At 37.1% G+C, this 25,163-nt stretch overlaps 1 protein-coding gene across 1 annotated transcript in view; it reads left to right on the top strand.

The window, feature by feature from the left end:
• The window catches only part of RHBDL1 (rhomboid like 1), a 180,439-nt gene extending 163,579 nt beyond the window's left edge, over nucleotides 1–16,860 (top strand). Inside the window, exons 6-8 of the mRNA XM_053695256.1 lie at nucleotides 1,016–1,116; nucleotides 14,138–14,198; nucleotides 16,363–16,860. Of these exons, the coding sequence (XP_053551231.1) occupies nucleotides 1,016–1,116; nucleotides 14,138–14,198; nucleotides 16,363–16,634 (434 nt within the window). The 3' untranslated portion in view covers nucleotides 16,635–16,860. The remainder of the gene's footprint in view (nucleotides 1–1,015; nucleotides 1,117–14,137; nucleotides 14,199–16,362) is intronic.
• The last annotated feature ends 8,303 nt before the right edge of the window (nucleotides 16,861–25,163 follow it).

The following is a 25,163-nucleotide window of genomic DNA, read 5'->3' as shown; positions in this document are numbered from 1 at the left end:
GGAATTATTCTAAACTACTTATGATCATGGACAGACATTGGATTCATAAATTAAGTTTATATCAGAAAGCTCTCAATATGGATGTGAGCTAACCACGACTGATGTTACTGGCAATTACTATAATACTGGTGAGATATGGCTGATCTGCTGGATGGCAATTACTGGAATTCAGGTGGAATGGCTTTGTGCGCTGGAAAATTATTAGAATAAAAAATAATTAATATTTAATAAAAAAAAAAAAAAAGAAGATGGAGGGGAGGAGGACAAACAGTGATGTAAGTCCATCTGAAGGAATTCGGAAAACTACTACAAAGAGACAGGTAAAGGGAAGAAAATAAATGAAATATGAGAGAAATAGTTTTTTAAGATTTTCTTTTTTATAAACTTTAATGCCACTATTTTAAGCCAAGACTATACCAACCTCTGCTGGCTTTAGAATAGAAGCATCTTCCTCTGAGCAGCACGCCGGATGGGAGGAGTTACAAATACAATCTAGCTACGCAAGTTACGCAGTACTACGCAACGTGTGTAGGGAGATTGTAATTTAACTTCTCCTCCGTTGGTTTTCACTGATGTCCAGTCAGGCACTGTAGAGAGTTGCGGCACAACGGGGTTGACACCATCAGAGGAGATTAATTCCTGCTTTCCACTAACATCTTCTTGTGGACCACCAGTGGTCCATGGACCACTGGTTGGTGACCGCTGGATTAGAGAACAAGTCAAACCGTTGGCTCACAGAAAAATTTACTTTTGAAGTGGGCTGCGGAGCACGGGGAATTTTAATTTCATATCTATATTAAAAAGTAATTTATAGCGTATCTTTATGACAGCTAATGAATGAAACTCCATCTGAAATATCACTTACATTCCGGATCTGATTTTATAAAGGCGAGAGTTTACCATCACTTTAATATGCTATTAGCTGTATATCAATTACTTCTACAAATGTTTTTGCAGGTGGATCCATATATCCTTATACTTCACTCATTTTTTTATCTCTTATATTTTATTCCAGGGTCGCTTGCAGTTTCTGTCACTGATATGAGAGCGCCATTGGTGGGAGGATCAGGGGGCGTATACGCTCTCTGCTCTGCTCACCTTGCTAATGTTGTTATGGTAAGGTTTTATGAAGATGGATTTTAGATTATGAGGTCTATTTCCAAAAAAAAAAAAATCACATTATGGAATTTTAAAGGGGCATTGTAGTCCAAACATTGCATGTTGTCCATTTAGTGCTCTAGACAGCAACCTATGTATTTATTTAACAAAGAATACCATAGGAATGAAGCAAATTTGATTATAGAAGAAAATTAAAAACTTTTTTAAAATTTTATGTTCTGTGCAAATCACAAAATAAATTTTTTTAGGTTTCATATCCCTTTAAAAAAAAAGGCAATAAAAATATTTTTTAAAACAACTAGAGCAGAAAGATTAGTATTGTGACATGTTTAGGGCAATATTGATAAATGTAAAGTTGTTTCGACCTTCATTGAGTGTTTTTTGGCGCAGCAGATTTTTTTTTAAATACTTATTTGTGAATTAGTGCACTTTCATACTGGCGGTGTCTCAAATTAGTTGCCTCATTTTCGAGACACATATTTACACAGTTAATACATTTTTCTTAATGGGACTGATAGAAATGTGGGATCGTGAGGTGGAGTTATTAAGAGATGGATTTAAAGTTAAAGGGACATGCCGATCAAAACTTAAATGCACATAGATGAATTACATCTTTGAATAGAAACATATTTGCAATTTACATGTATAGGCAAAAATGCTTCTAGTAAACGTTATCACTGTTTTAGTGTTAGCCTTGTTCTCTGCATGTCCATGTGACGCATAGCTAGATATTCTCAGTGCATCAGCATTTTAAATACTACAGCTGCTCAGAGCAGCAGTGGGGCTTGTAATCATGTCAGCAATTAATAAATTGAGTCAGTATCAGATGGAACAAGCACTTTAGGCTCTCTGAACATGTGTTGTTTAAAATGCTGGTGCATGGAGCATACTTAAATACACTTTTGAAACAGCTATAGCTTTATCTAGAAGCATTTTTGCTAATACGTGTATATAACAAAATGCTTCTATTCAAAACTGAAATACATCCAAGTCCCTTTAAAGGGATAGGAACGTCAAAATTAAACTTGCATGATTCTGATACAACAGGTCATTTTAAGCCACTTTTAAATTTACTTCTATATTCAAATGTGCTTCGTTCTCTTAGTATCCCTTGTTAAAAAATGAATACGCACATATCATACACTAGTGGGAGCTGCTGCTAATTGGTGCCTGCACACATTTGTCTCTTGTGATTGGCTAAATAGATATTTTCAGCTTCCTGTCAGTAGTGCAATGCTGTCCCTTCAGCAATGGATAACAAGAGAATGAACAAAATTTGATAATAAAATTGAATTGGAAAGTTGTTTAAAATTGTATGTTCTATCTTCATAAAAGAACATTTTTGGGGTTTACTATCCCTTTAAGTTAAAATCACCACAGAGAAATAAACAACCTTTTATAAGATTCACCACTTTATTTATAATGTTTTGGAAAAAGGCAGCATGATCAGTATGCGGGTCTGATAAATTTACAAAGGTGACAGACTTACCAAAACATAGGCCTACAACAATAAAAAATCTTTTTAAATCTGCAGAGCTTCAAAAGATAAATTTCTCCTAAAAAATACATCTCTATTAGTTTTAGAACTGTTAGAACTAAAAAAATTGTAGTGGCTAGGAATATGGCCATTACAGTTTTGCACTACTTATTGTGTTTAATCACTGCAAATTTGTTAAACACATAGGTAAAGTCCTGCTTGGGAGCTGCACGCATTGTAGCTCATAAGTTTGAACACAGCTTGTGATTGGTGGGCTTGCGCGGCTGCTGCTGACGATTGGCTCACTTGTCGTTTCATGCATCTGGACCAGGAGATCTCTGTGGCTCCTGAATAGAACTTTGTGGGTTTCCATGCTGAGAAGTGCAAAAATGACATATTCTAATACATTGAATGTCATTTTTTAACTACAATGCCCCCTTTGATGTTTTTATTTAAAATTACATTTATATTTGAACTTTTGTGATTTAAAATAGCATGCAAGCTTAAAGGGACATAAACGTGTAAAAACTAAATGTGCTAATGTGTTATACGCAAGCAACAGTTTAAAAATATGATTAAGGTCAGCTTCAACACAGCTTGTGAACTACTAGGAGCTAGCTGAACACACCTAGTGAACCAATGACAAGGCATATATGCGCAGCCACCAATCACCATCTAGCTCTTTGTAATGCATTGCTGCTGCTGAGCCTGCCTAGATTTTCAAGAGAGCAAAGTGACTGAAAATAGAAGTAAATTGAAAAGGCTCTTGAAATTGCATAAATCTGAATCATGATAACTTAATTTTGATTTTATCCAAAGTCCTTTATCCAAAAACTTTATCCATACTGCTTGGAACTGGAAAATGTTTTGATTTTGGAACATTTGGATATTTGCATCTGTAAAAATCTGACAGTTTTGAGAGGGGATGGAACCAAGTGTCTTATGTACCAATATCTTATGTTATTTAGGCAATATTTACATTTTATAATACAGCTTAAAATTTTTACCTAAAGGTAGTTTAATACTTTTATACCAAAGATTATACTAGTGGGGAAAATTGTAAATTGTAAGAAACCACAATTTCTGACTGTTGGGAATTCTTCACCTTGCTTTCAGGAGGAGGCAAAGACACCCTACATCAAGATCTTTATTATTCCTCCCACTTCCCTGTACCTCCCAGTCTTTCTTTGCATCTCCAAGGAGCCGTTGAAGACGTGAGTGGCTCAAGAGTTTTTGTAAGTAGAAGGTTTTTTTTACCTCGTTGTTCCTCTCATAAGGTAAAACTTTGAAGAGAGGGGCTTAGGAGTACTAGGCTGTGTCATGTAAACCTCCTGCGGGAGTCTTTACCACAAGCCAGCCACAGGTGTTGCTGGGACTGGTCCTTCAGTCTGCTCCTGTTTGGAGCTACTGCTGTACTCCCAATGTGAATCCTCTGCTGTCTAGTGCAGTACTGAATGGGCTCTAAACTGTCACATACTTTACAGCTGGGTAAGCACAGTGGTGTGTGGACTTCAAGGCAAAGTACTTTCTCCCACACATCCTGCAGGCTCAGTAGGTTCATACAGTTATGGGCATCATAGACGGAGGACTGAATGTCAGCTACATACGTCAAATGCATACTATAATTATATGAATTACTAGTTTTTTTCATATTGGAGCAGTCTGACTCAGTACCTTTGCATTCCAGTGTTTCATAGCCTCTATAAACATGTACAGGTTAACTATTTACTCTGTCTGTGGTATTTTAATTTTCAGCTCTTTCTCCTCTCTTACATTATAGAGAAAAGTGGGTCTACAGATTTTATGTTTCCAACTAACAAATTACATGCATTACAAATTGACTACTATCTGTCCTCCAGCCTGTTTAAATTCTGTACTGCATTCTCAAATGTCTACTTCTGCTGCCACACGATCTGGTTGCTCACAGCATGTGAATTCTGTAGGGGAGGTGCTATTGATTTTTCCGCAAGTTTCAAGGACTATCTGAAGTCTACTATTTCTGAGGTTTTAACAGCTATGCCACCTTCAAGTTAGAGTAAGCATATAAGTTTTTCCTCTAGTTCTTCTGCTAGAGGTTATTTACCTAATGTATTTGCTTCTACCAATGCAGTTCAGGATGCAGACTCTGAGACCTCTACCTTATTCTCTGAGGGTGCATTGTCTTCAGAGGAATTGTCTACAAATTCTGATCTGGAATCTCAGGAGGCGTTATGTAGCTTTTAATGTTGAGCATTTATGTTCTTTGCTTAAGCAGGTTTTACAGACTTTAGGGGGTCAGGACACTAAACCAGTTGAGGATAAGGCTGTAAATCATCTGGACCTGCTTTTCAGGATGTTTCTCATGCTCTAGAAGCAGTGTTGGATATTATATTCAAGGAATTACTTCTAATTTAGAACTTTGGGAAACCATTATGAATTTTGACAGAGCCATTTCTACTTCAGCAAAAAGAACCACAATTCCTCTGGAAGACAGCACTTCTTTCAGAGATACTATGGATGGGAAGTTGGAAATTTATCTTAGGAAGCCATTTCTTCAATGAAGAATTTTGTTTCAGCCAGCTGTAGGCATCACTTGTGTTCCTGGTGTGGAATCTCTTTGGTGTGATTCCTTATTGGAGTTTGTATCATTTGAATCTTCCTTAGAGGATATTCAAGAATGTATAAGGTTCTTAAGAGTGGGTAACGCTTTTAATTGTGATGTGGTAATTGAAATAATTTGCATCAATGCAAAAATTACAACTTTAGCTGTCCTTACTATAAGGTCTTTATGGCTGAAATCTTGGTCTGCAGACATGGTTTCAAGGAAAGATCTTGTTTGGGCCAGGTTTGGATTCTATTATTTCCACTGTTATGTGTGGCAGGGAGCTTTTCTACCCCAGGATAAGAGATCCAAATCCAATCTAATAAATGTTTTCACTCCTTTCATCAGTACAGAACCCAGAAGTCATCTTCTTCCCAAAAGTCAGAATCCTCAAAGTCCTCCTGGAAGCCCAATCCAGTACGGAACAAGTCCAGAATGATTTAGGAAATCTCTTTCCAATGCAAAATCAGCATGAAGGTGCAGCCCCCGATCCAGACTTGTTGCTGGTCGGGGGCAGGCTGAGCCTTTTCCAGGAGGCCTGGTCTCATTCGGTTCTCTGTCTCAAGGGCCACAAGCTCCTCAAGGGAGGTTTCTTCCGTCTCATGTTTCCAAGAGGCTGAAAAAAGATCTGCTTTCCTTTAGTGTATTCAGGATCTAGAAAACATGGGGGTGCTCCTTCCAGTTCCTCTGTCAGAACCTCCTTACTGTTCCAAAAAAAGGAGGGAACCTTCATACCCATTTTGGATCTAAAACTCTTCAACAAGTTTCCGTTAGTCCTTCTGGGTCGGTTTATGACAACCATAGATTTGAAGGATGCTTACCTTCACATCTCTATTCACATGGAGCATCATCAGTTTCTTTATTTTGCCTTTCTGGACAGACATCAGTTTGTAGCACTTCCTTTTGGTCTAGATACAGCTCCCAGGGTTTTTACCAAAGTTCTGGGGCATTTTTGCCTTTTATCAGAACCCAGGGTATAGCTGTAGCACCATACTTGGACTATATTTTGGTTCAGTTGCCATCTTTACCTTTAGAGACTGTTCATAAAGAGAAACTGATCTGGTTTATTTGCAGTCATGGCTGGAATGTAAACATTGCCAATAGTTCTCTAATACCTTTTACAAGAGTGTTTTTCTTGAGAGTAATTATAGTTTGTGTCCATCCAGCTGTAATTGACGGATCAATGCAAGCTCAAACCTCAGTCTGCTTGTCAGAATCTCCAGTCAGTAGCTCTTGCTTCAGTGGCTCAATATATGGAGGCAGTGGATCTGATGGTGGCAGTATCAGATACCATTCCTTTTTGTGAGGTTTCACCTTCAATCTGTTCAGCTATGCATGAAGTGGAATGGAGATTACACCAATCTATCTGTTAATTTGGTTGGATGCCTAGTTCAGACAGTCCCTTTCCTGGTGGACGTCACTCAATCTGGTTTCTTGGAAATATCCTTTCTCCATCCATCATGGGAAATAATTACCAATGATGCAAGTCTCTCAGGTTGGGGACGCAGTCTGGGGTCCTCAGAGATCTCAGTGAGTTTGGCCTCCTTAGGAGCCAAGGATACCAATCAATATCTTAGAACTTCATGCGATCTTCCGAGCTCCTCAGACTTGGCCTCTTCTCAGGTCAGTTACATTTTTTTAGCTTTCAATCCGACAATACTGTGGTAGCCTATATCAATCACCAAGGCGGTACTTGCAATTCCCTAGCAATGAAGGAATTAGTTTGCATTCTTGCTTGGGCACACTCCAATCAGTGTACAATTTAGGCAATCCACATTCCTGTAGTCAACAATTGGGAGGTAGGTTACTTGAGACATATGACTCAGGGAAATGGTCTCTCAGTCAGGACATTTTCTATCTGTTGTTTTTTGTTGGGGTCTCCCAGAGATAGACTTGATAGTGTCTCATCTGAATCACAAGCTTCCCAGGGACCCTCAAGCGGAGCTGATTGATGCATTAGTAGTTCCTTGGCTATTTCTCTTAGTCTATTTTTTTCCACAAATTGTACTTCACCCGAGTGTGATTGCTCAGATCAAACAGCAACGAACTTCAGCAATGCTAATAGTTCCTACATGGCCTCATTGGACTTGCCGGTCTGGTTCAAATGTCCAGTGTTCCACTATGACATCTCCCTCAACGGCCATATTTTCTATCTTAAGGTCCCTTCTTTTATCAAAATCTCCAATCTCTCAATTTGATTGTTTGGAGGTTAAACGGTTAATCCATTCAGGCTCGTAAGCCAGTACTAGGAAAATGTATCATAATGTTTGTAAAGTTTCTTTATCTTGGTGTGTGGAGCAAGGTTATACTTGCTATTCCTTTATAATTCCTCACATTCTCCAGCTTCTTCAAGATTGCTTAGATAAGGGTTCCTCGGACAGTACCTTGAAGGGTCACATTCCTGCGCTTTCTGTCTTATTGCATAGGAAGCTTGCTAATCTTCCAGATATTCAATATTTTGTACAGGCTCTAGTTAGAATCAGACTGGTTATAAAACCAATTTATGCTCCTTGGAATCTCAACTTTATTTTGAGAGTTTTGCAATATCCTCCTTTTATACCAATGCACAAATTTAACATTCAGTTGTTGTCCTGGAAGGATTTGTTCTTCTGCCAGGAGGGTGTCCGAATTGTCAGCTCTCTCCTGTGATCCTCCGTATCTTGTGTTCCATCAGGAAAAGCTGTTTTGCGTACTCATTCTACAGTGGTCTCTTCAGATAATATCAATCAGGAAATTGTAGTAACTTATGTTCTAATCCAAAAAATTCTAAAGAAAGGTTGTTACACAGTTTGGATGTGGGCAGGGCTTTGAAATTCTATCTGTAAACCACTAAAGAATTTAGTGTTTTCAGGCCAATACAAGTGTCAGAAGGTAGCGTCTGTTTCCTTAGCTTCCTGGTTAAACAGTTTTATTCACAAGGCTTACTTGGAAGCAGGACAGTCTCTGTCTGTATGTATTACAGCTCATTCAACTTGTTCAGTTTATACTTCCTGGGCTTTTAGGAATGAGGTTTCAGTAGATCAAATTTGCAAGGCAGCAACTTGGTCATCTTTGAATACTTTTACTAAATTTTATAATTTTGATGCGTTTGCCTCTGCTGAGGAAGCTTTTGGCAGGAAGTTTCTTCAGGTTGCCGTTGCTGGCAAATAGGTGCCTACCTTCTTGTCTTTATTCCACCCATTTTTTTGTGGACTCCATTAGTATTAGTTCCCAACAGTCAGGAATCGTGGACTCTCACCACCTTAAAGGGACAGTATACACCAATTTTCATAAAACTGCATGTAATAGACACTACTATAAAGAATAATATGCACAGATACGGATATAAAAATCCAGTATAAAATGGTTTAAAAACTTACTTAGAAGCTTCCAGTTTAGCTCTGTTTAAAAGGTTAATTGAACACCCACTGCAAGTGGGAAATAGCAGACTCTCCCCCTCCCCATTCCTTTGCATATGAAAAGACCTTTTACACAAATGGAAGCAACCTGGAGTAGGTATACGTCAGTATTTTCCTAAAACTTTGGGGCTTGGTTAGGAGTCAGAGCAATGTTATTTAAAAATGAGCAAAACTATCCATTTTTAAAAAAACAAACAAAAAACTGTATGGGCTATATTAATGGATCATCTACAAAACATTTATGTAAAGAAAAATCTAGTGTTTAATGTCCCTTTCAAGAAAGAAAACATAATTTATTCTTACCTGATGATAAATTAATGTCTTTCTTGGTGTTGAGAGTCCACAAAGCCACCCATTTTAACTAGTTGACGGAAGTTCTAATGTGCACCTACTGTTGTCAGAATCAGACACCAGATAGGACCCCAATAGCCTGGGAAATGGTATAAATATCACAAAGATAACAATTAAGATACTTGCCTCCAGTTATAGGGTAAGTATAGTAATGGTAAGCCCAGCTTCAGCAATGATAAAAGTTCACACAATAATAGTGATAAGTAAGCTTGATTCTGTTACAGGATAGGCATACACAAGTAACAGCAGAATGGGATAATCCAAAATCAGAGTCCAGTAAACAAGCCAAGGTCGGTGCAGGCAGCAAGATTCTAAATCGGTTAAACAGGCAAAAGGTCAGGGCAGCAAAGGTTCACAAGTGGTTAATCAGGCAAAGGGTCAAGGCAGGCAGCAAAGGTTTACAAACGGCTGGGAAGCATGGCGGCCGCCATGTTGAGGGAGTCACACCGCTTTCTGTGTGGCCATCTCTCTGAAGAATCCTTCTGCAGCGGAGTGATAGTGGTAAGACCAGCCGCATCACACTCTTTCCTGCTTTCTGTTTCTTGACAACAATAGACGAAGGAAGGGAAGTTAGAGGTATAATAAAGTTTTTGGTGTAGGGTGTCTTTGCTGCCTCCTGGTTTACCAGGTGATGAATTCCCAACAGTCAGGACTTGTAGACTCTCACTACAAAAAAAATTAATTTATCAGGTAAATTATACTGAAATAACCTGGTTTTCAGAATAATAATAAATAATTAAGATTTTGGAAATACAGATTTGGGGATTTGTACCTGTACTTCTATTGAAGTAAATCGGTTAAGCAAATAGATCATTTTCTTTTTGCATTTGTATGTACATTTAATACAAATGTTTATATTCATATTGTATATACATTTTATTCTATGTTTAATAAAAATCATAACATTAGCTAGCATATTTCCTTTTGTTATTAATGATCTTTATAAATCCTTATAAGCGAACAATAGCATAACAGCTTGTTCTATGGCTAGTTACCACCCAAGAAGCAGTCTCTTTTTGCTCAACATGTGCCTTTCACAGAGAACAACTTTCTGGTAGTATATCAGTCTGATCCTGACTAAACAGTGCAGTCCAGTCCCGAAATACCAGGCAATCCCTCTCTGAACAAACTTGTTGTCTGGGGTTTTGCCGTTTCTCTTTTTCAGAGATTGATTGCCTGGTATTTCAGGACTGGACTTCACTGTTAAGTCAAGATCAGACTGATATACTACAGGAAAGTTGTTCTCTGTGAAAGGCACATGTTGAGTAAAAAGAGGCGGCTTCTAGGGTGGTAACTAGCCATTGCACAAGCTATTATTCTATTGTTCGTTCCCAGGTTGAGCGCTTCTCTGTTTTTATTTATGCAAATTATGACCCTGAGGGAAGTCTCCCTAAGTGTGATGCGGGAAACCAGACGTGGACCCGTTGCTCAGTGTGCCTAGAGGGATATGGCTGCACCTCACTGACGAGGCCCACAATAGGCCGAAACGTATGTCTGGGGCACATGTTGAGCAAAAGAGGCTGCTTCTTGGGTGGTAACTAGCCATACAACAAGCTATTATGCTATTGTTCTTTCCCAGGTTAAGCGCTTCTCTGTTTTTATGTATGCTTGTAGTATCATGTCCGCAATGACCAAATTGCATCAAGCACCTTAGGCTCTCTGAGCAAGTGCTGGTGCACGGTGAATACTCAAATACACCTCTGAAAGAGCCATAGCTTTTATTAGAAGCATTTTTGCTAATACATATATAATACAATAATGCTTCTATTTAAAACTGAAATGCATCCATGTGCATCCCAATTTGGTTTGGAACGTCCCTTTAAATTATGAGGAACCTAAAACATATTTCTCTCGCAGAAATAACCACCATAACATACCAACATACCCTGTGTGATATCTGAGGCATAATTCTTCAATAATATATGTTGTTGTTTTTTTTTTAACAAAATACTGGCAAAATCTCCACATAATATTAAAATAAATCTAAGAAACATTTGTTGAAAACTAATGGTATATCAACATCAACAGTTATATAGAGAATATTAATACATTACAATACACAGGAGAAGTGTTTTTAATCTTTGTGGGCAGCAGAACACCATTCAAATTTGCTGTCTTTTTATTAACATTAATAAGTTATTTTTAAAAAAAATTCTGCACCATATCTTGATTTATAAGAATACTTACAGTGTAAAGAAGCATACTTTTTTGCCATACTCACACATTGTGAGTTATGTCTACTTAAAGGGACAGTCTAGACCAAAATAAACTTTCATGATTCAGATAGGGCATGTAATTTTAAACAATTTTCCAATTTACTTTTATCACCAAATTTGCTTTGTTCTCTTGGAATTCTTAGTTGAAAGCTTAACCTAGGAGGTTCATATGCTAATTTCTTAGACATAGAAGGCCACCTCTTTTCAGAATGCATTTTAACAGTTTTTCACCACTAGAGGGTGTTAGTTCATGTTTTTCATATAGATAACATTGTGCTCATGCACGTGAAGTTATCTGGGAGCAGGCACTGATTGGCTAAACTGCAAGTCTGTCAAAAGAACTGAAATAAGGGGCAGTTTGCAGAGGCTTAGATACAAGATAATCACAGAGGTTAAAAGTATATTAATATAACTGTGTTGGTTATGCAAAACTGGGGAATGTGTAATAAAGGGATTATCTATCTTTTAAAACAATAACAATTCTGGTGTAGACTGTCCCTTTAAGTTTAATTATTTATTATGCTTATGCACTGCTCCTTTCAGTGAACTACAACAGACATACGTAAATACACACTTACTTTAACAAGACACTAAAGGTGAGATTTATGAATTTCAATATTATATTTTTTGTTCCAATTTATTTACAAGTTATATAGAGAGTTGATCATTATTCCCATCTGAAAACCTTATATTGATTGCACCATGTTTTTTACTCAAATGATTCCTGTCAAAGAGAGTCAGACATGATGTGGCATGAGTTGACAGCAGGAGATCTGAAAAATGATTAACAGAGAGCTTGGCAGCATTTAACTATTTAATCCACCACTCTGTATCTACTCAAAATTATTAGTACCATATATGAAAATATGAATAACTAATACTATAGGATACAATACTTATGTATAAACCATTCTGGTGTTAATAGGGTTAAAATGCAGAATATGTATGTTCAGAAAATAACCATTTGAGGAATAGCAGCTGACCCTGCTGTGTTTGGACAAATATAAAAGCATTCTGATTGGCTGGAGTTGTTTCCATGAATACAAAATTCTACTTCTTTGGCTCAGCTCCTAAATAGCTTGTGGAATATTCTATTTATAATCAATCCTGGGGCTTATAAATCACGTAACTGTTTTATTGTTAATGATATTTTTGATATCAGTTGTAAATGGATAGAAGTACACAGAATCCTAAAAATTGAATTAGTATTTTAAGAAATGAGTTATATGAGACAGGATGATATAAAAAAAAGTATTGAAAAATTAAAGGGATATGAAACTCAAAAATTGTATTTTGTGTTTCAGACAGAGCATACAATTTTAACTAAGTTTCCAATTTACTTCTATGATCAAATTTGCTTTGTTCTCATGGTAACCTTTATTGAAGCGATACCTTAGTAGGGGTCTGTAACACTGCATGGCAGGAAATAGTGCTGCTATTTAGTGCTCTTGCAGATGGATAACATTCTTGCAAATTTGCTGCCATTTAGTGCTCGAGACACGTGCACGCTCCTGAGCTTATGTTCTATTCTTTTCTACAAAAGATACAAAGAGAACAAAAAAATGTGATAATGGAAGTAGCTGATTTATATATCACCAAGTAAAGGGACAATCTACTCCAGAATTTTTGTTTAAAAAGATAATCCCTTTATTACCCTTTCCCCAGGTTTGCATAACCAACATGGCTATATTAATATACTTTTTACCTCTGTGATTACCTTGTATCTAGGCCTCTGCAGACTGCCTACTTATTTCAGTTCTTTTGACACTTGCATTTTAGCCAATCAGTGCCAATCATAAGTAAGTCCATGGGCGTGAGCACAATGTTATCTATATGGCACACACAAACTAACACCCTCTAGCTGTGAAAAACTGTCGATTGCATTCAGACAAGAGGCGCCCTTCAAGGTCTTAGAAATTAGCATATGAGACTACCTAGGTTTAGCTTTCAACTATGAATACCAAGAGAACAAACCAAATTTGATGATAAAAGTAAATTGGAAAGTTGTTTAAAGGGACATTCAACACCAGAATTTTTGCTGTTTTAAAAGATAGATAATCCCTTAATTGCCAATTCCCCAGTTTTATATAACCAACGCAGTTATAATAATACACATTTTACCTCTGTCATTACCTTGTATCTAAGCCTCAGCAGATTGCCCCCTTATTTTAGATCTTTTGAAAGACTTGCATTTTAGCCAATCAGAGCTGTCTCCATGGTAAATTCAAGTGCATGAGCTCAATGTTATCTATATGAAATACAGGAACTAATGCCCTCTAGTGGTGAAAAACTATCAAAATGCATTTAGATTAGAGGCGGCCTTCAAGGTCTAAGAAATTAGCATATGAACCTCCTAGGTTTAGCTTTCAACTAAGAATACCAAGAGAACAAAGCAAAATTGGTAATAAAAGTAAATTGGAAAGTTGTTTAAAATTGCATGCCCTATCTGAAACATGAAAGTTTTTTTTGGACTTGACTGTCCCTTTAAAATTACATGTCCTATCTGAATCATTAAAGTTTAATTTTGACTAGACTATCCCTTTAAGAACTGCATTACAAAAATAAATGCTTACATATATATTGTAAAGGAACATGAGACAGTCTAAGCAATTTCAATTTTTTTTTTTACAATTTACTTATCAAATTTGTTTAGTTCTCATGGTATTCTTTGTTGAAGAGCATAAAAGTAGACTCAAGAGTGTGCACGTGTGTTAAGAACTGCATGGCGGCAGTATTTACAACAATGTTATCCATTTGCAAGAACACTAGATGGCAGCACTAGGCCATGTAGTGCTTCAGACACCTAGGTATAACCAAGGAATTATTAAAGTAAATTTGATTATAGAAGTAAATTGGAATGTTTTTTTTTGTTTTTGTTTTTACAATTGCATGCTCTGCCTGAATCAAGAAATTTAATTTTGACTTTCATGTCCATATTAACTATAATGATATCACTTAGAAGCATTATTAGTAACCTTTTTTTTTTATCCCATAGAACTGGGCCGGCATGAAATGTCCTTACAAGGTTCTGCGAATGATTCTTGCACTGGTCTGTAGTGAGTATCTGGATAAAAGAATTATGATTAATTAATGCATTTAGAGTGAATATTGCACAAAAATTCATATTACTGAAAAACAGACACTTAGATTTTCATGGCAGGCAAATGTTAAAGGGACATTAAACACTAAGGGGCTGATTTATTATGCTGTGAATGCAGCAGTTTCCGCGCAAGCCTTTGGGCTCATCAGAAACACAAGTTTAATGACCGCTGCTCCTTAACTCGTCCGCCACATCTGAGGTGGTGGACAGCAATCATCCGATCAGATACGATTGGGATGATTAACATCCCCTGCTAGCGGCCGATTGGCCGTGAATGTGCAGGGGGCGGCATTGCACAAGTATTTCACTAGACATGCTTGTGCAATGATAAATGCCGACAGCGCTGCGTATACTGTCGGCATTTATCAATGTGCGGCGGACATGATCTGCTACAGCGGATCATGTCCGCTTGCACAATGTTAAATCGACTCCTAAGGTCCATTATAAGTGGGTAGTTATTGCTACAGTGAGCTTAGCGCTCTGAGAAGTTAATTTTCAAAATAACCCCCAAAATAAAGTATATATTTTTTTATTTAAAAAAAAACAAAACTGCAAAAAACTGTTTTTAGGGGTTAAAGTTGGCGGGCCTGGGGTGTTAGAAAAAAAAAAAACGGCACTAAAAAGTGCCTTTTCATTGTGGTCTATGGGAACGGTGTGCTCCCTGTTAATATCTATGTATATGCTTATGTACATATATATTTATGTGTTAATATGTGTGTGAACACATATTAACTCACTGTGACCCACTTAAAATTCCAGTGCACAATTGCGTGCACTGGTATTATGAGTGGAGCGCAAATATCGAGCTATCGAAAGCGCAATTCTGCGCTCCACTTATCTGGCCTTAAATAAATGCTAGGTAGAATGATGCATGCAAAGAAAAGTTTCATTAGTTGTTTAAATATTGACAAAATAAGTGTAAAGTTTTAGTGTCTATTAAACAATGGGAGCTGCCATGTTGTAACTTAGGTTAGATTCTTTGCTGTGACCAATTAGGGACAGTTCTAAATAGGTCACTATAATAAAATATATAATGAAACATGATTTTGCACCTCCATTTCTAACAGGAACTGGAAAACAAACTGTCAGAATAGAATTACAGGAAAAGAGACAAAATAAATAATGAAAATATATTGTAGTTTTATTTCATATATATACTTAAAGGGACAGTAAAGTCAAAATTCATTTTTCATGATTGAGATAAAACATGCAATTTTTTTTTCAACGTTCTAATGTTATAAATTGTTTTGTTCGCTTCGTATCCTTTATTGAAGAGTAAACCTAGGTAGGCTAATTCCTACTTAGGAGTGTGTACATGTCTTTAGCAACAATATATAACAACTTTGCTATAAACATTGCAGCAAACACTTGTGCCAGATGTCTAAAGACACATGAACGCTCCTGAGCTCACCTAGGAATACTATTTAACAAAGAATCCCAAGAGAACTAAGCAAAATTGATAACAAAAGTAAACTGCAAAGTGGTTTAAAATGTTGTTTAAGTTTCATTTTGACTTAACTGTCCAGTTAAAATCTTAATTAATTTATCTTTTTAAGGTAGAAATATTCTTTAAAGGTTTTGGACACATGATTTTTTTATTTTAAAGGGACACTAAACGCAATATTTTTCTTTAATGATTCAGATAGAGCATACAATTTTAAGCAACTTTCTAATTTACTCCTATTATCATTTATTCTTTGTTCTCTTGCTATCTTTATTTAAAAATCAGGAATGTGATGTCTATAAGCCGGCCCATTTTTGTTTGAGAACCTGGGTTATGCTTGCTTATTGGTGGGGAAATGTCAGCCTCCAATAAGCAAGCACTATCCATGGTGCTGAACCTAAAATGGGCTGGCTGCTATGATTTACATTCATGATTTTCGAATAAAGATAACAAGAGAACGAAGAAAATTTGATAATAGGAGTAAATTAGAAAGTTGCTTAAAATGGGATGTTCTATTTGATTCATGAAAGAAAAAAATTGGGTTCAGTGTCCCTTTAATTATTTTTATCTAAAATTGCATCCAATTTACTGCATTTGCCACTAATCAATTCTCTCTAAAATTCAGGACATGTTATGGATTATCTTTGCGCTCATATGCATTTCCTTTATGTCACAGTGAGTTCAGAGGTGGGCCGAGCAGTCTGGCTTCGCTTCTCTCCCCCGTTACCTGCTGCTGGTCCACAACCCAGCTTCATGGCTCACCTGGCAGGAGCAGCGGTTGGGGTCAGCATGGGATTAACAATTTTACGTAGCTACGAAGAGAACCTTCAAGACCAGTGTGGTTGGTGGGTTATTCTTCTATGTTATGCCACCTTCCTCGCTTTTGCTATCTTCTGGAATGTCTTTGCTTATGATCTTCTAGGGGTACAGATACCGCATCCCCCCTGACCGTTACTGCAGTATCACATACATTTCTTAGGTGCTGAATGGCCTAGCTTCATTCTTTCATTGTCAGAGGAACCAACAAAGATGTTGCTTCAAAATGTATTGCTTGACTCTCTGGCAACAACAAGATAAATGTAATTACTCTGGACTATGTTACGGAAATTGGATGTTGACACAGATTGTAAGGGACCCCCTTTTTATCTCCAACCAGTAAGACAGAGTGATGTGATGCTGTTTGCTTTGTATGTATGTATGTACATATGTAACATATATATATATATATATATATATATATATATATATATATATATATATAGATACTGTGTATATATATATATATATATATATATATATATATATCTAGATATAGATATAGATAGATAGATATAAATAAATATATATATATATATATATATAGATATAAATAAATATATATATATATCTATATATATATATATATATATATATATGTATATGTGGTCAGGTGCTTTTAAAAGATGTTACTGTTCTACGTTATTACTACCCGTGCAGTGAGATGTTCAGGAGAAAGGTTATCAACAGAAATTATTATGTATATTCTCTGAATGTTTTGGTATTAAAGGACCACTAAAGTCAAAAATTAAACTTTCATGATTCAGATAGAGCATACAGTTTTAAACAACCTTCTAATTCAAATCCATTATCTAAATATGCACAATATTTTTATATGCCCACTTTGAGTCACCAGCTGCTACTGAGCATGTGCAAGATTCATAGACTTATGTACACTTGTGATTGGCTGATGGCTGTCACATGATACAGTGGGAAGGAAAATAAAACTAACCTTGAAATTTGTCAGAAAAAAATGTACTTAAGTGCTTTTGCATTGTCTATTTATGATGCCTTCATTTGTTTAGTGGTCCTTTAAAGGGATAGTCTAGTCAAAATTAAACTTTTATGATTCAGATAGAGCATGCAATTTTAAGCAACTTTCTAATTTACTCCTATTATCAATTTTTTTTCGTTCTCTTGGTATCTTTATTTGAAAAAGCAAGAATGTAAGCATAAGAGCCGGCCCATTTTTGGTTCAGCACCTGGGTAGCAGTTTCTGATTGGTGTCTAAATGTAGCCACCAATCAGCAAGCGCTACCCAGGTGATGAACCAAAAATGGTCCGGCTCGTAAGCTTTACATTCAAATAAAGATACCAAGAGAACGAAGAAAAATTGATAATAGGCGTAATTAGAAAGTTACTTAAAATTGCATGCTCTATCTGAATCATGAAAGTTTAATTTTGACTACTGTCCCTTTAATAGCATATTTTACAGTGTTTTAAATGTTACCTCTACTATTCCTAGCCCAACATAGAATCTCATACTCCAGCAGTGTTCCAAATCCATAATAATACAAATGTAAAATATATTTACAGGGACTCTTTACAATATCTGGCTTTGTTAGCCATAAAGAAATGCCTTATTTTTTTCTTGAATCACTGCACCATCTTACCTCATTAAGGCTTGAGCCTTCAATGCACCACCAGTATGTGCTACAGAAATAATTTATGTGAACAGATTAGAGAGATGTTTAATGTTTTCATATTGGATAAAAACATACCTTTATTTGATTCAGAGGAAATAAGTGAAAAGGCAGGTGAAAACAGTTTTCAATTTATTCGAATTTCTTTATAGTAGACAATAAAATCAACGAGGTGTGAGATCCACTTAAAACTGGATAAGCTATTAAGTATGGCCGAAATGAAAAAATAAACTGAAGACCCTGCTTAATTATGTAGTTGTCTGTTTGATCAGCTTGCTTTGGTGCCAATTATGTTCAATTTCCTGACAATGTCGATAGCAACTGTTGTTGAAAAATAACCTAAGAGGATTTAGGTTCACATTCCAATCCACTGGAAGTGACAAAGGGACAATGTACTCCGGCAATCAGGTAAGAGTTTATTGTATTAAAAAAATGATGTAGCAACACCCTTTAAAATAGGCTGGGCTCTTCTGTTTACATAGCTTTTTTTTATCCAGTACTGCGGTGTTGAAATTTCGTTCATGTTATTGGCAAGAGTTCATGAGCTAGTGACGTATGGGATATACAATCCTACCAGGAGGGGCAGAGTTTCCCAAACCTCAAAATGCCTATAAACACACCCCTCACCACACCCACAATTCAGTTTTACAAACTTTGCCTCCTATGGAGGTGGTGAAGTAAGTTTGTGCTTGATTTCTATGATTTCTTCTATGATAAGCGCTTCTAAGCATTTTGAAGCCCTATTCCTCTCAGAGTACAGTGTTTGTCAGAGGGATGTGAAGGGAGTATCGCCTATTGATTTCATGGTTTTCCTCACGGGAAATCTTTTCAAAGGTTCTCTGTTATCGGTCGTAGAGATTCATCTCCTACCTCCCTTTTCAGATCGACGATATACTCTTATATACCATTACCTCTGCTGATACTTTTTCAGTACTGGTTTGGCTATCTGCTATATGTGGATGGGTGTCTTTCGGGAAGTATGTTTTTCTTTTTTAAGACACTCTCAGCTATGGTTTGGCGCTTTATGTATTAATAATTTACCATGAGTCAGGTCTATGTATATTTCCTTTTGCAGACTGTCAGTTTCAGATTGGGAAGAATGTTTAGGAAGTTATTAGTCTTACCTGGGGTATAGTCCTTTTTTTCAAATTGACTTTTTTTCGTTTAATTTCGCAGGCAAAATTAGGCTTGCAAAGGTGCAAAATGCTGTTATTTATTGCGTCATTCTTGGCGCGAGAATTTTGTTGGCGCGAAAGTACATCTTTGATGACGCAAGTTAGTCATTTCCGGCGTCTTAGTTGACGCCAGGGTTCCTTGCACGAGGTTGCGTCCGTGATGACGCAAGTTGCGTCATTTCCGGATGTTGTTGGTGCCATGCTCAGAGGGCTATGCTGTTTGCATTTTTTCCCATATAAGGAAATTGTAAACTTTGCTTTAATGTTGTTTTTTTCTTTTAAATTTTGCAAGATGTCTCAATCTGATCCTGTCTCAGAAGCAACTGTTGGAACCCTGCTGCCTGATCACAGTTCTACCAAAGTTAAGTGTATCTGTTGTAAATTAGCTGAGATTATAACTCCAGCTGTAGTATGTAACAGTTGTCATGATAAGCTTTTGCACGCAGAAAACGTTTCCATCAGTACTAGTACAGTTTCTGTTGTTCCTTCAACATCTAATGTACATAATATCCCTGTTGATATGAAAAATTATATTGCTGATGCGATACAGTACGTTTTGTCTGCTATCCCGCTTTCTAATAAATGTAAAAGGTCTTTTAAAACTTCTCATAAAATTGATGAAATTTCTAATGACTGACAACATACTGAATTATCCTCCTCTGATGAGGATCTCTCTGATTCAGAAGATCCTACCTCAGACATTGACACTGACAAATCTACTTATCTTTTCAAGATTGAGTATATTTGTTCCTTGTTAGAAGAAATGTTGGTTACTTTGGATATTAAGGAGTCTAGTCCTCTTGATATCAAAACTAGTAAACGTTTAAATTCTGTTTATAAACCTCCTGGGGTTACTCCTGATTTTTTTCCAGTTCCTGATGCCAGCGACTAGATTAGAGTTTTGGAAAAAAAATCCCCAAAGTTGATGGGGCTATTTCTACTCTTGCCAAACGTACTACTATTCCTATGGAAGACAGTACTTCTTTTAAAGATCCTTTAGATAGGAGACTTGAATCTTATCTAAGGAAAGCTTATTTATATTCTAGCTATCTTCTCAGGCCTGCCATTGCTATGGCTGATGTTGCGGCTGCGTCAACCTTTTGGTTGGATAGATTAGCGCAACAGGAAACAGATCCTGATTTGTCTAGCATTGTTAGTTTGCTTCAACATTCTAATCATTTTATCTGTGATGCTATTTTTGATATCATCAAAATTGATGTTAAATCTATGTCTTTAGCTATTTTAGCTAGAAGAGCTTTATGGCTTAAATCTTGGAATGCTGACATGATATCTAAGTCTAGATTACTATCTATTTCTTTCCAAGGTAACAATTTATTTGGTTCTCAGTTGGATTCAATTATTTAATCTATCACTGGGGGGAAGGGAGTTTTTTGCCTCAGGATAAAAGATCTAAGGTTAAATCTAAAGCTTCTAATCGTTTTTATTCTTTTCGACAGAATAAGAAACAGAAAACCAATCCTTCCCCTAAAGACTCTGGTTCCAATTGGAAACCTTCTTCAAGTTGGAATAAATCCAAGCCTTTTAAGAAACCAAAGCCAGCCCCCAAGTCTGCATGAAGGTGCGGCCCTGGATCCAGTTCAGCTAGTGGGGGGCAGATTGAAATTATTCCAAGACATTTGGGCAGATTCTATTCAAAATCAGTGGATTCAGAGTATTGTCTCTCAAGGGTATTGAATACGATTCAGAGTAAGACCTCCTGTGAGAAGATTCTTTCTCTCTCACGTTCCAGCAAATCCGGTGAAGGCTCATGCTTTTCTGAAGTGTGTTTCAGATCTAGAGCTTTCAGGGGTAATAATACCAGTCCCATTTCAGGAACAGAGTCTAGGGTTTGATTCAAATCTATTCATTGTCCCACAGAAAGAAAATGTATTCAGGCCAGTTCTGGATCTGAAGTTTTTGAATCGTTTTGTAAGAGTCCCAACTTTCAAGATGGTGACTGTAAGGACTATTTTGCCTTTTGTTCAACAAGGTCATTATATGTCCACGATAGACTTACAGGATGCATATCTTCACATTCCGATTCATCCAGACCACTATCGGTTTCTGAGATTCTCTTTTCTAGACAAGCATTACCAATTTGTTGTTCTTCCATTTGGCCTAGCAACAGCTCCATGGATCTTTTCAAAGGTTCTTGGTGCCCTTCTATCTGTAATCAGAGAACAGGGTATTGCGGTGTTTCCTTATTTGGACGATATCTTTGTACTAGCTCAGTCTTTACATTTAGCCGAATCTCACACAAATCAACTAGTGTTGTTTCTGCAAAGACATGGTTGGAGGATCAATTTACCAAAGAGTTTCTTGATTCCTCAGACAACGGTCACCTTTTTAGGTTTCCAGATAGATTCAGTGTCCATGACTTTGTCCTTAACAGACAAGAGAAGAATTAAATTGGTTTCAGCTTGTCAAACCTTCAGTCTCAATCATTCCCTTCAGTGGCTATGTGCATGGAAATTTTAGGGCTCATGACTGCAGCATCGGACGCGATCCCCTTTGCTCGTTTTCACATGAGACCTTTCCAGCTTTGTATGCTGAATCAGTGGTGCAGGGATTATACTCGGATATCACAATTGATATACTTAAATCCCAACATTCAACGCTCTCTGACTTGGTGTTTAGACCATCATCGTTTAATTCAGGGGGCCTCTTTTGTTTGTCCTACCTGGACTGTGATCACAACAGTTGCAAGTCTTTCAGGTCGGGGAGCTGTCTGCAGATCTCTGACAGCACAAGGGGTTTGGAAACCTCAAGAGGCGAGGTTACCAATCAATATTTTAGAACTCTGTGCTATTTTCAGGGCTCTTCAGGTTTGGCCTCTGTTAAAGAGAAAACCATTAATTTGTTTTCAGACGGACAATATCACAACTGTGGCATATGTCAATCATCAGGATGGGACTCGCAGTCCCCTAGCTATGAAAGAAGTATCTTGGATACTTACTTGGGCAGAATCCAGCTCTTGTCTAATTTCTGCAATGCATATCCCAGGTGTAGACAATTGGGAAGCGGATTATCTCAGCCGTCAGACCTTACATCCAGGGGAGTGGTCTCTCCATCCAGATGTATTTTGTCCGATTGTTCAGAAGTGGGGTCTTCCAGAAATAGATCTGATGGCTTCTCATCTAAACAAGAAACTTCCCAGGTACCTGTCCAGGGATCCTCAGGCGGCAACGGTGGATGCTTTAGCAGTTCCTTGGTTTTATCAACCTGATTATATCTTTCCGCTTCTAGTTCTTCTTCCAAGAGTGATCTCCAAGATCATTATGGAACAATCGTATGTGTTTCTGATAGCACCACCGTGGCCTCACAGGTTTTGGTATGCAGATCTTGTTCAGATGTCCAGTTGCCACCCTTGGCCACTTCCTCTAAGACCAGATCTTCTGTCTCAAGGGCTGTTTTTCCATCAGGATCTCAAATAGTTAAATTTGAAGGTATGGAAATTAAACGCTCAGTGCTTAGTCATAGAGGTTTCTCTGACTCCGTGATTAATACTATGCTACAGGCTCGTAAGTCTGTTTCAAGGGAGATTTATTATTGAGTGTGGAAGACCTATATTTCATGGTGTTCTCATAAATTCTCCTGGCATCCTTTTAGAATTCCTAGAATTTTACAGTTTCTTCTGGATATTTTGGATAAAGGTTTGTCTGCAAGTATTTTGAAGGGACAAATCTCTGCTCTTTCTGTTTTATTTTCATAGAAAGATTGCTAAGCTTCCTGATATTCACTGTTTTGTGTAGGCTTTGGTTCATATCAAGCCTGTTATTAAATTAATCTCTCCTCCTTCGAGTCTTTATTTGGTTTTGAAAACTTTGCAGGCTCCTCCTTTTGAGCCTATGCATTCTTTGGATGTTAAAAAACATTCTTGGAAAGTGTTGTTTTTTTCTTTCTATCTCTTCTGCTAGAATAGTTTTCGAATTATCTGCTCTCTCTTTTGAGTCTCCTTTTCTGATTTTCCATCAGGATAAGGCTGTTTTGCGGACTTTGTTTAAATTTCTTCCTAAGGTTGTGAATTCTAACAACATTAGTAGGGAAATTGTTGTTCCTTCCTTGTGTCCTAATCTCAAGAATGCTCTTGGATGTTGTAAGAGCTTTGAAATATTATGTTGAAGCTACTAAAGATTTCAGGAAGACTTTTAGTCTATATGTTGTCTTCTCTGGTTCTAGGAAAGGTCAGAAAGCTTCTGCCATTTCTTTGGCATCTTGGTTGAAGCTTTTGATTTATAAAGCTTATTTGGAGGCGGGACAGTCCCCACCTCAGAGGATCACGGCTTATTCTACTAGATCAGTTGCCACTTCTTGGGCTTTAAAGAATGAAGCTTCAGTTGATCAGATTTGCAAAGCAGCAACTTGGTCTTCTTTGCATACATTTACTAAATGTTACCATTTTTATGCATTTGCTTCTTCTGAATCAGTCTTTGGTAGAAAAGTTCTTCAGGCAGCTGTTTCAGTTTGATTCTTCTGCTAATGTTTTAATTTTTTTTTCTTTCAATTTAAGAGAAAAAACGTATTTTTTGTGGATTTAATTTTTCAGCGGAAAATGGCTGTTTTTATTTTATCCCTTCCTTTCTAGTGACTCTTCTGTGGACTTCCACATCTTGGGTATTTCTATCCCATATGTCACTAGCTCATGGACTCTTGCCAATTACATAAAAGAAAACATAATTTATGTAAGAACTTACCTGATAAATTAATTTCTTTCATATTGGCAAGAGTCCATGAGACCCACCCTTTTTCTGGTGGTTATGATTTTTGTATAAAAGCACAAATATATTTCCAGTTTCTCTTTTTTGTATGCTTTTTTACTCCTTTTTCTATCACCCCACTTCTTGGCTATTCGTTAAACTGAATTGTGTGTGTGGTGAGGGGTGTATTTATAGGCATTTTGAGGTTTGGGAAACTTTGCCCCTCCTGGTAGGATTGTATATACCATACGTCACTAGCTCATGGACTCTTGCCAATATGAAAGAAATTAATTTATCAGGTAAGTTCTTACATAAATTATGTTTTTTAGTATTGGTGGGGTTTCAGCAGGCAAAAACAGATATTTCTTTCTAATGGTGGTGTGAGAGTCCTCGAAAATCCTTTCTGTTGGGAATTCTTCACCTGGCCACCTGGAGGAGGCAAAGACGCCCTATAGGAAAAACTTTAATTTTTCTCCCACTTTCTGTTCCCTCCCAGTATTTCTTTGCCTGGATGGGGAATAGAGGTGAAGACAGAGGTGCTCTGTACTTATTGAATTTTAACCTTAGTTTTCCTTAATGTATAGCTCCTAGAAGAGAGGGAAGTAGGGGAATACTTGGTTGTGCAATGTAAATCTTCTCTCTGGAGTTGTTGCCACAAGCCTGCCACAGGTGTCACTAGGAAGTTCCTTTAGCCTTCTCCTGTTTTGGTCATTCTGATGTACTCTCTCAGTATATCCTACACTGTTAGTTACAGGGCAGGATAGGCTCTCTACTGTATGCTCAGGATTCTTAACAGGGTAATGGAGGGGACATCATCTGGTTAAGTACCTGCAAGTGTTCAGAGCCCACAAGCTATCAATAGGTACATACGCATATGTACATCATAGCCAGCATCCAGCAGGACGGTATCTCCACTGCATTCTCAGTCATACAAGTATCAGGCTGAGTTCACTGTCAGTAATTACAGTATGTTTCATACAGGCTATCGGGGTGCACCTGGGTCCATCATTGCAGGCATACAACAAGATGGTATCTCAGTCAAGTTAACAGCCATACCAGTAACAGACTGTTCTTATGATCAGTATTTTATTATGTGTTTGGTGCACATTTTATTTGGGCAAATAAGCAATGTCTTATGCACTGAGC

The sequence above is a fragment of the Bombina bombina genome, chromosome 11, assembly GCF_027579735.1.
Source record: "Bombina bombina isolate aBomBom1 chromosome 11, aBomBom1.pri, whole genome shotgun sequence".
Taxonomy (NCBI): domain Eukaryota; kingdom Metazoa; phylum Chordata; class Amphibia; order Anura; family Bombinatoridae; genus Bombina; species Bombina bombina.
The sequence above is the reverse complement of the archived record's forward strand: the minus strand, read 5'-3'. Positions and strand labels throughout refer to the sequence as shown.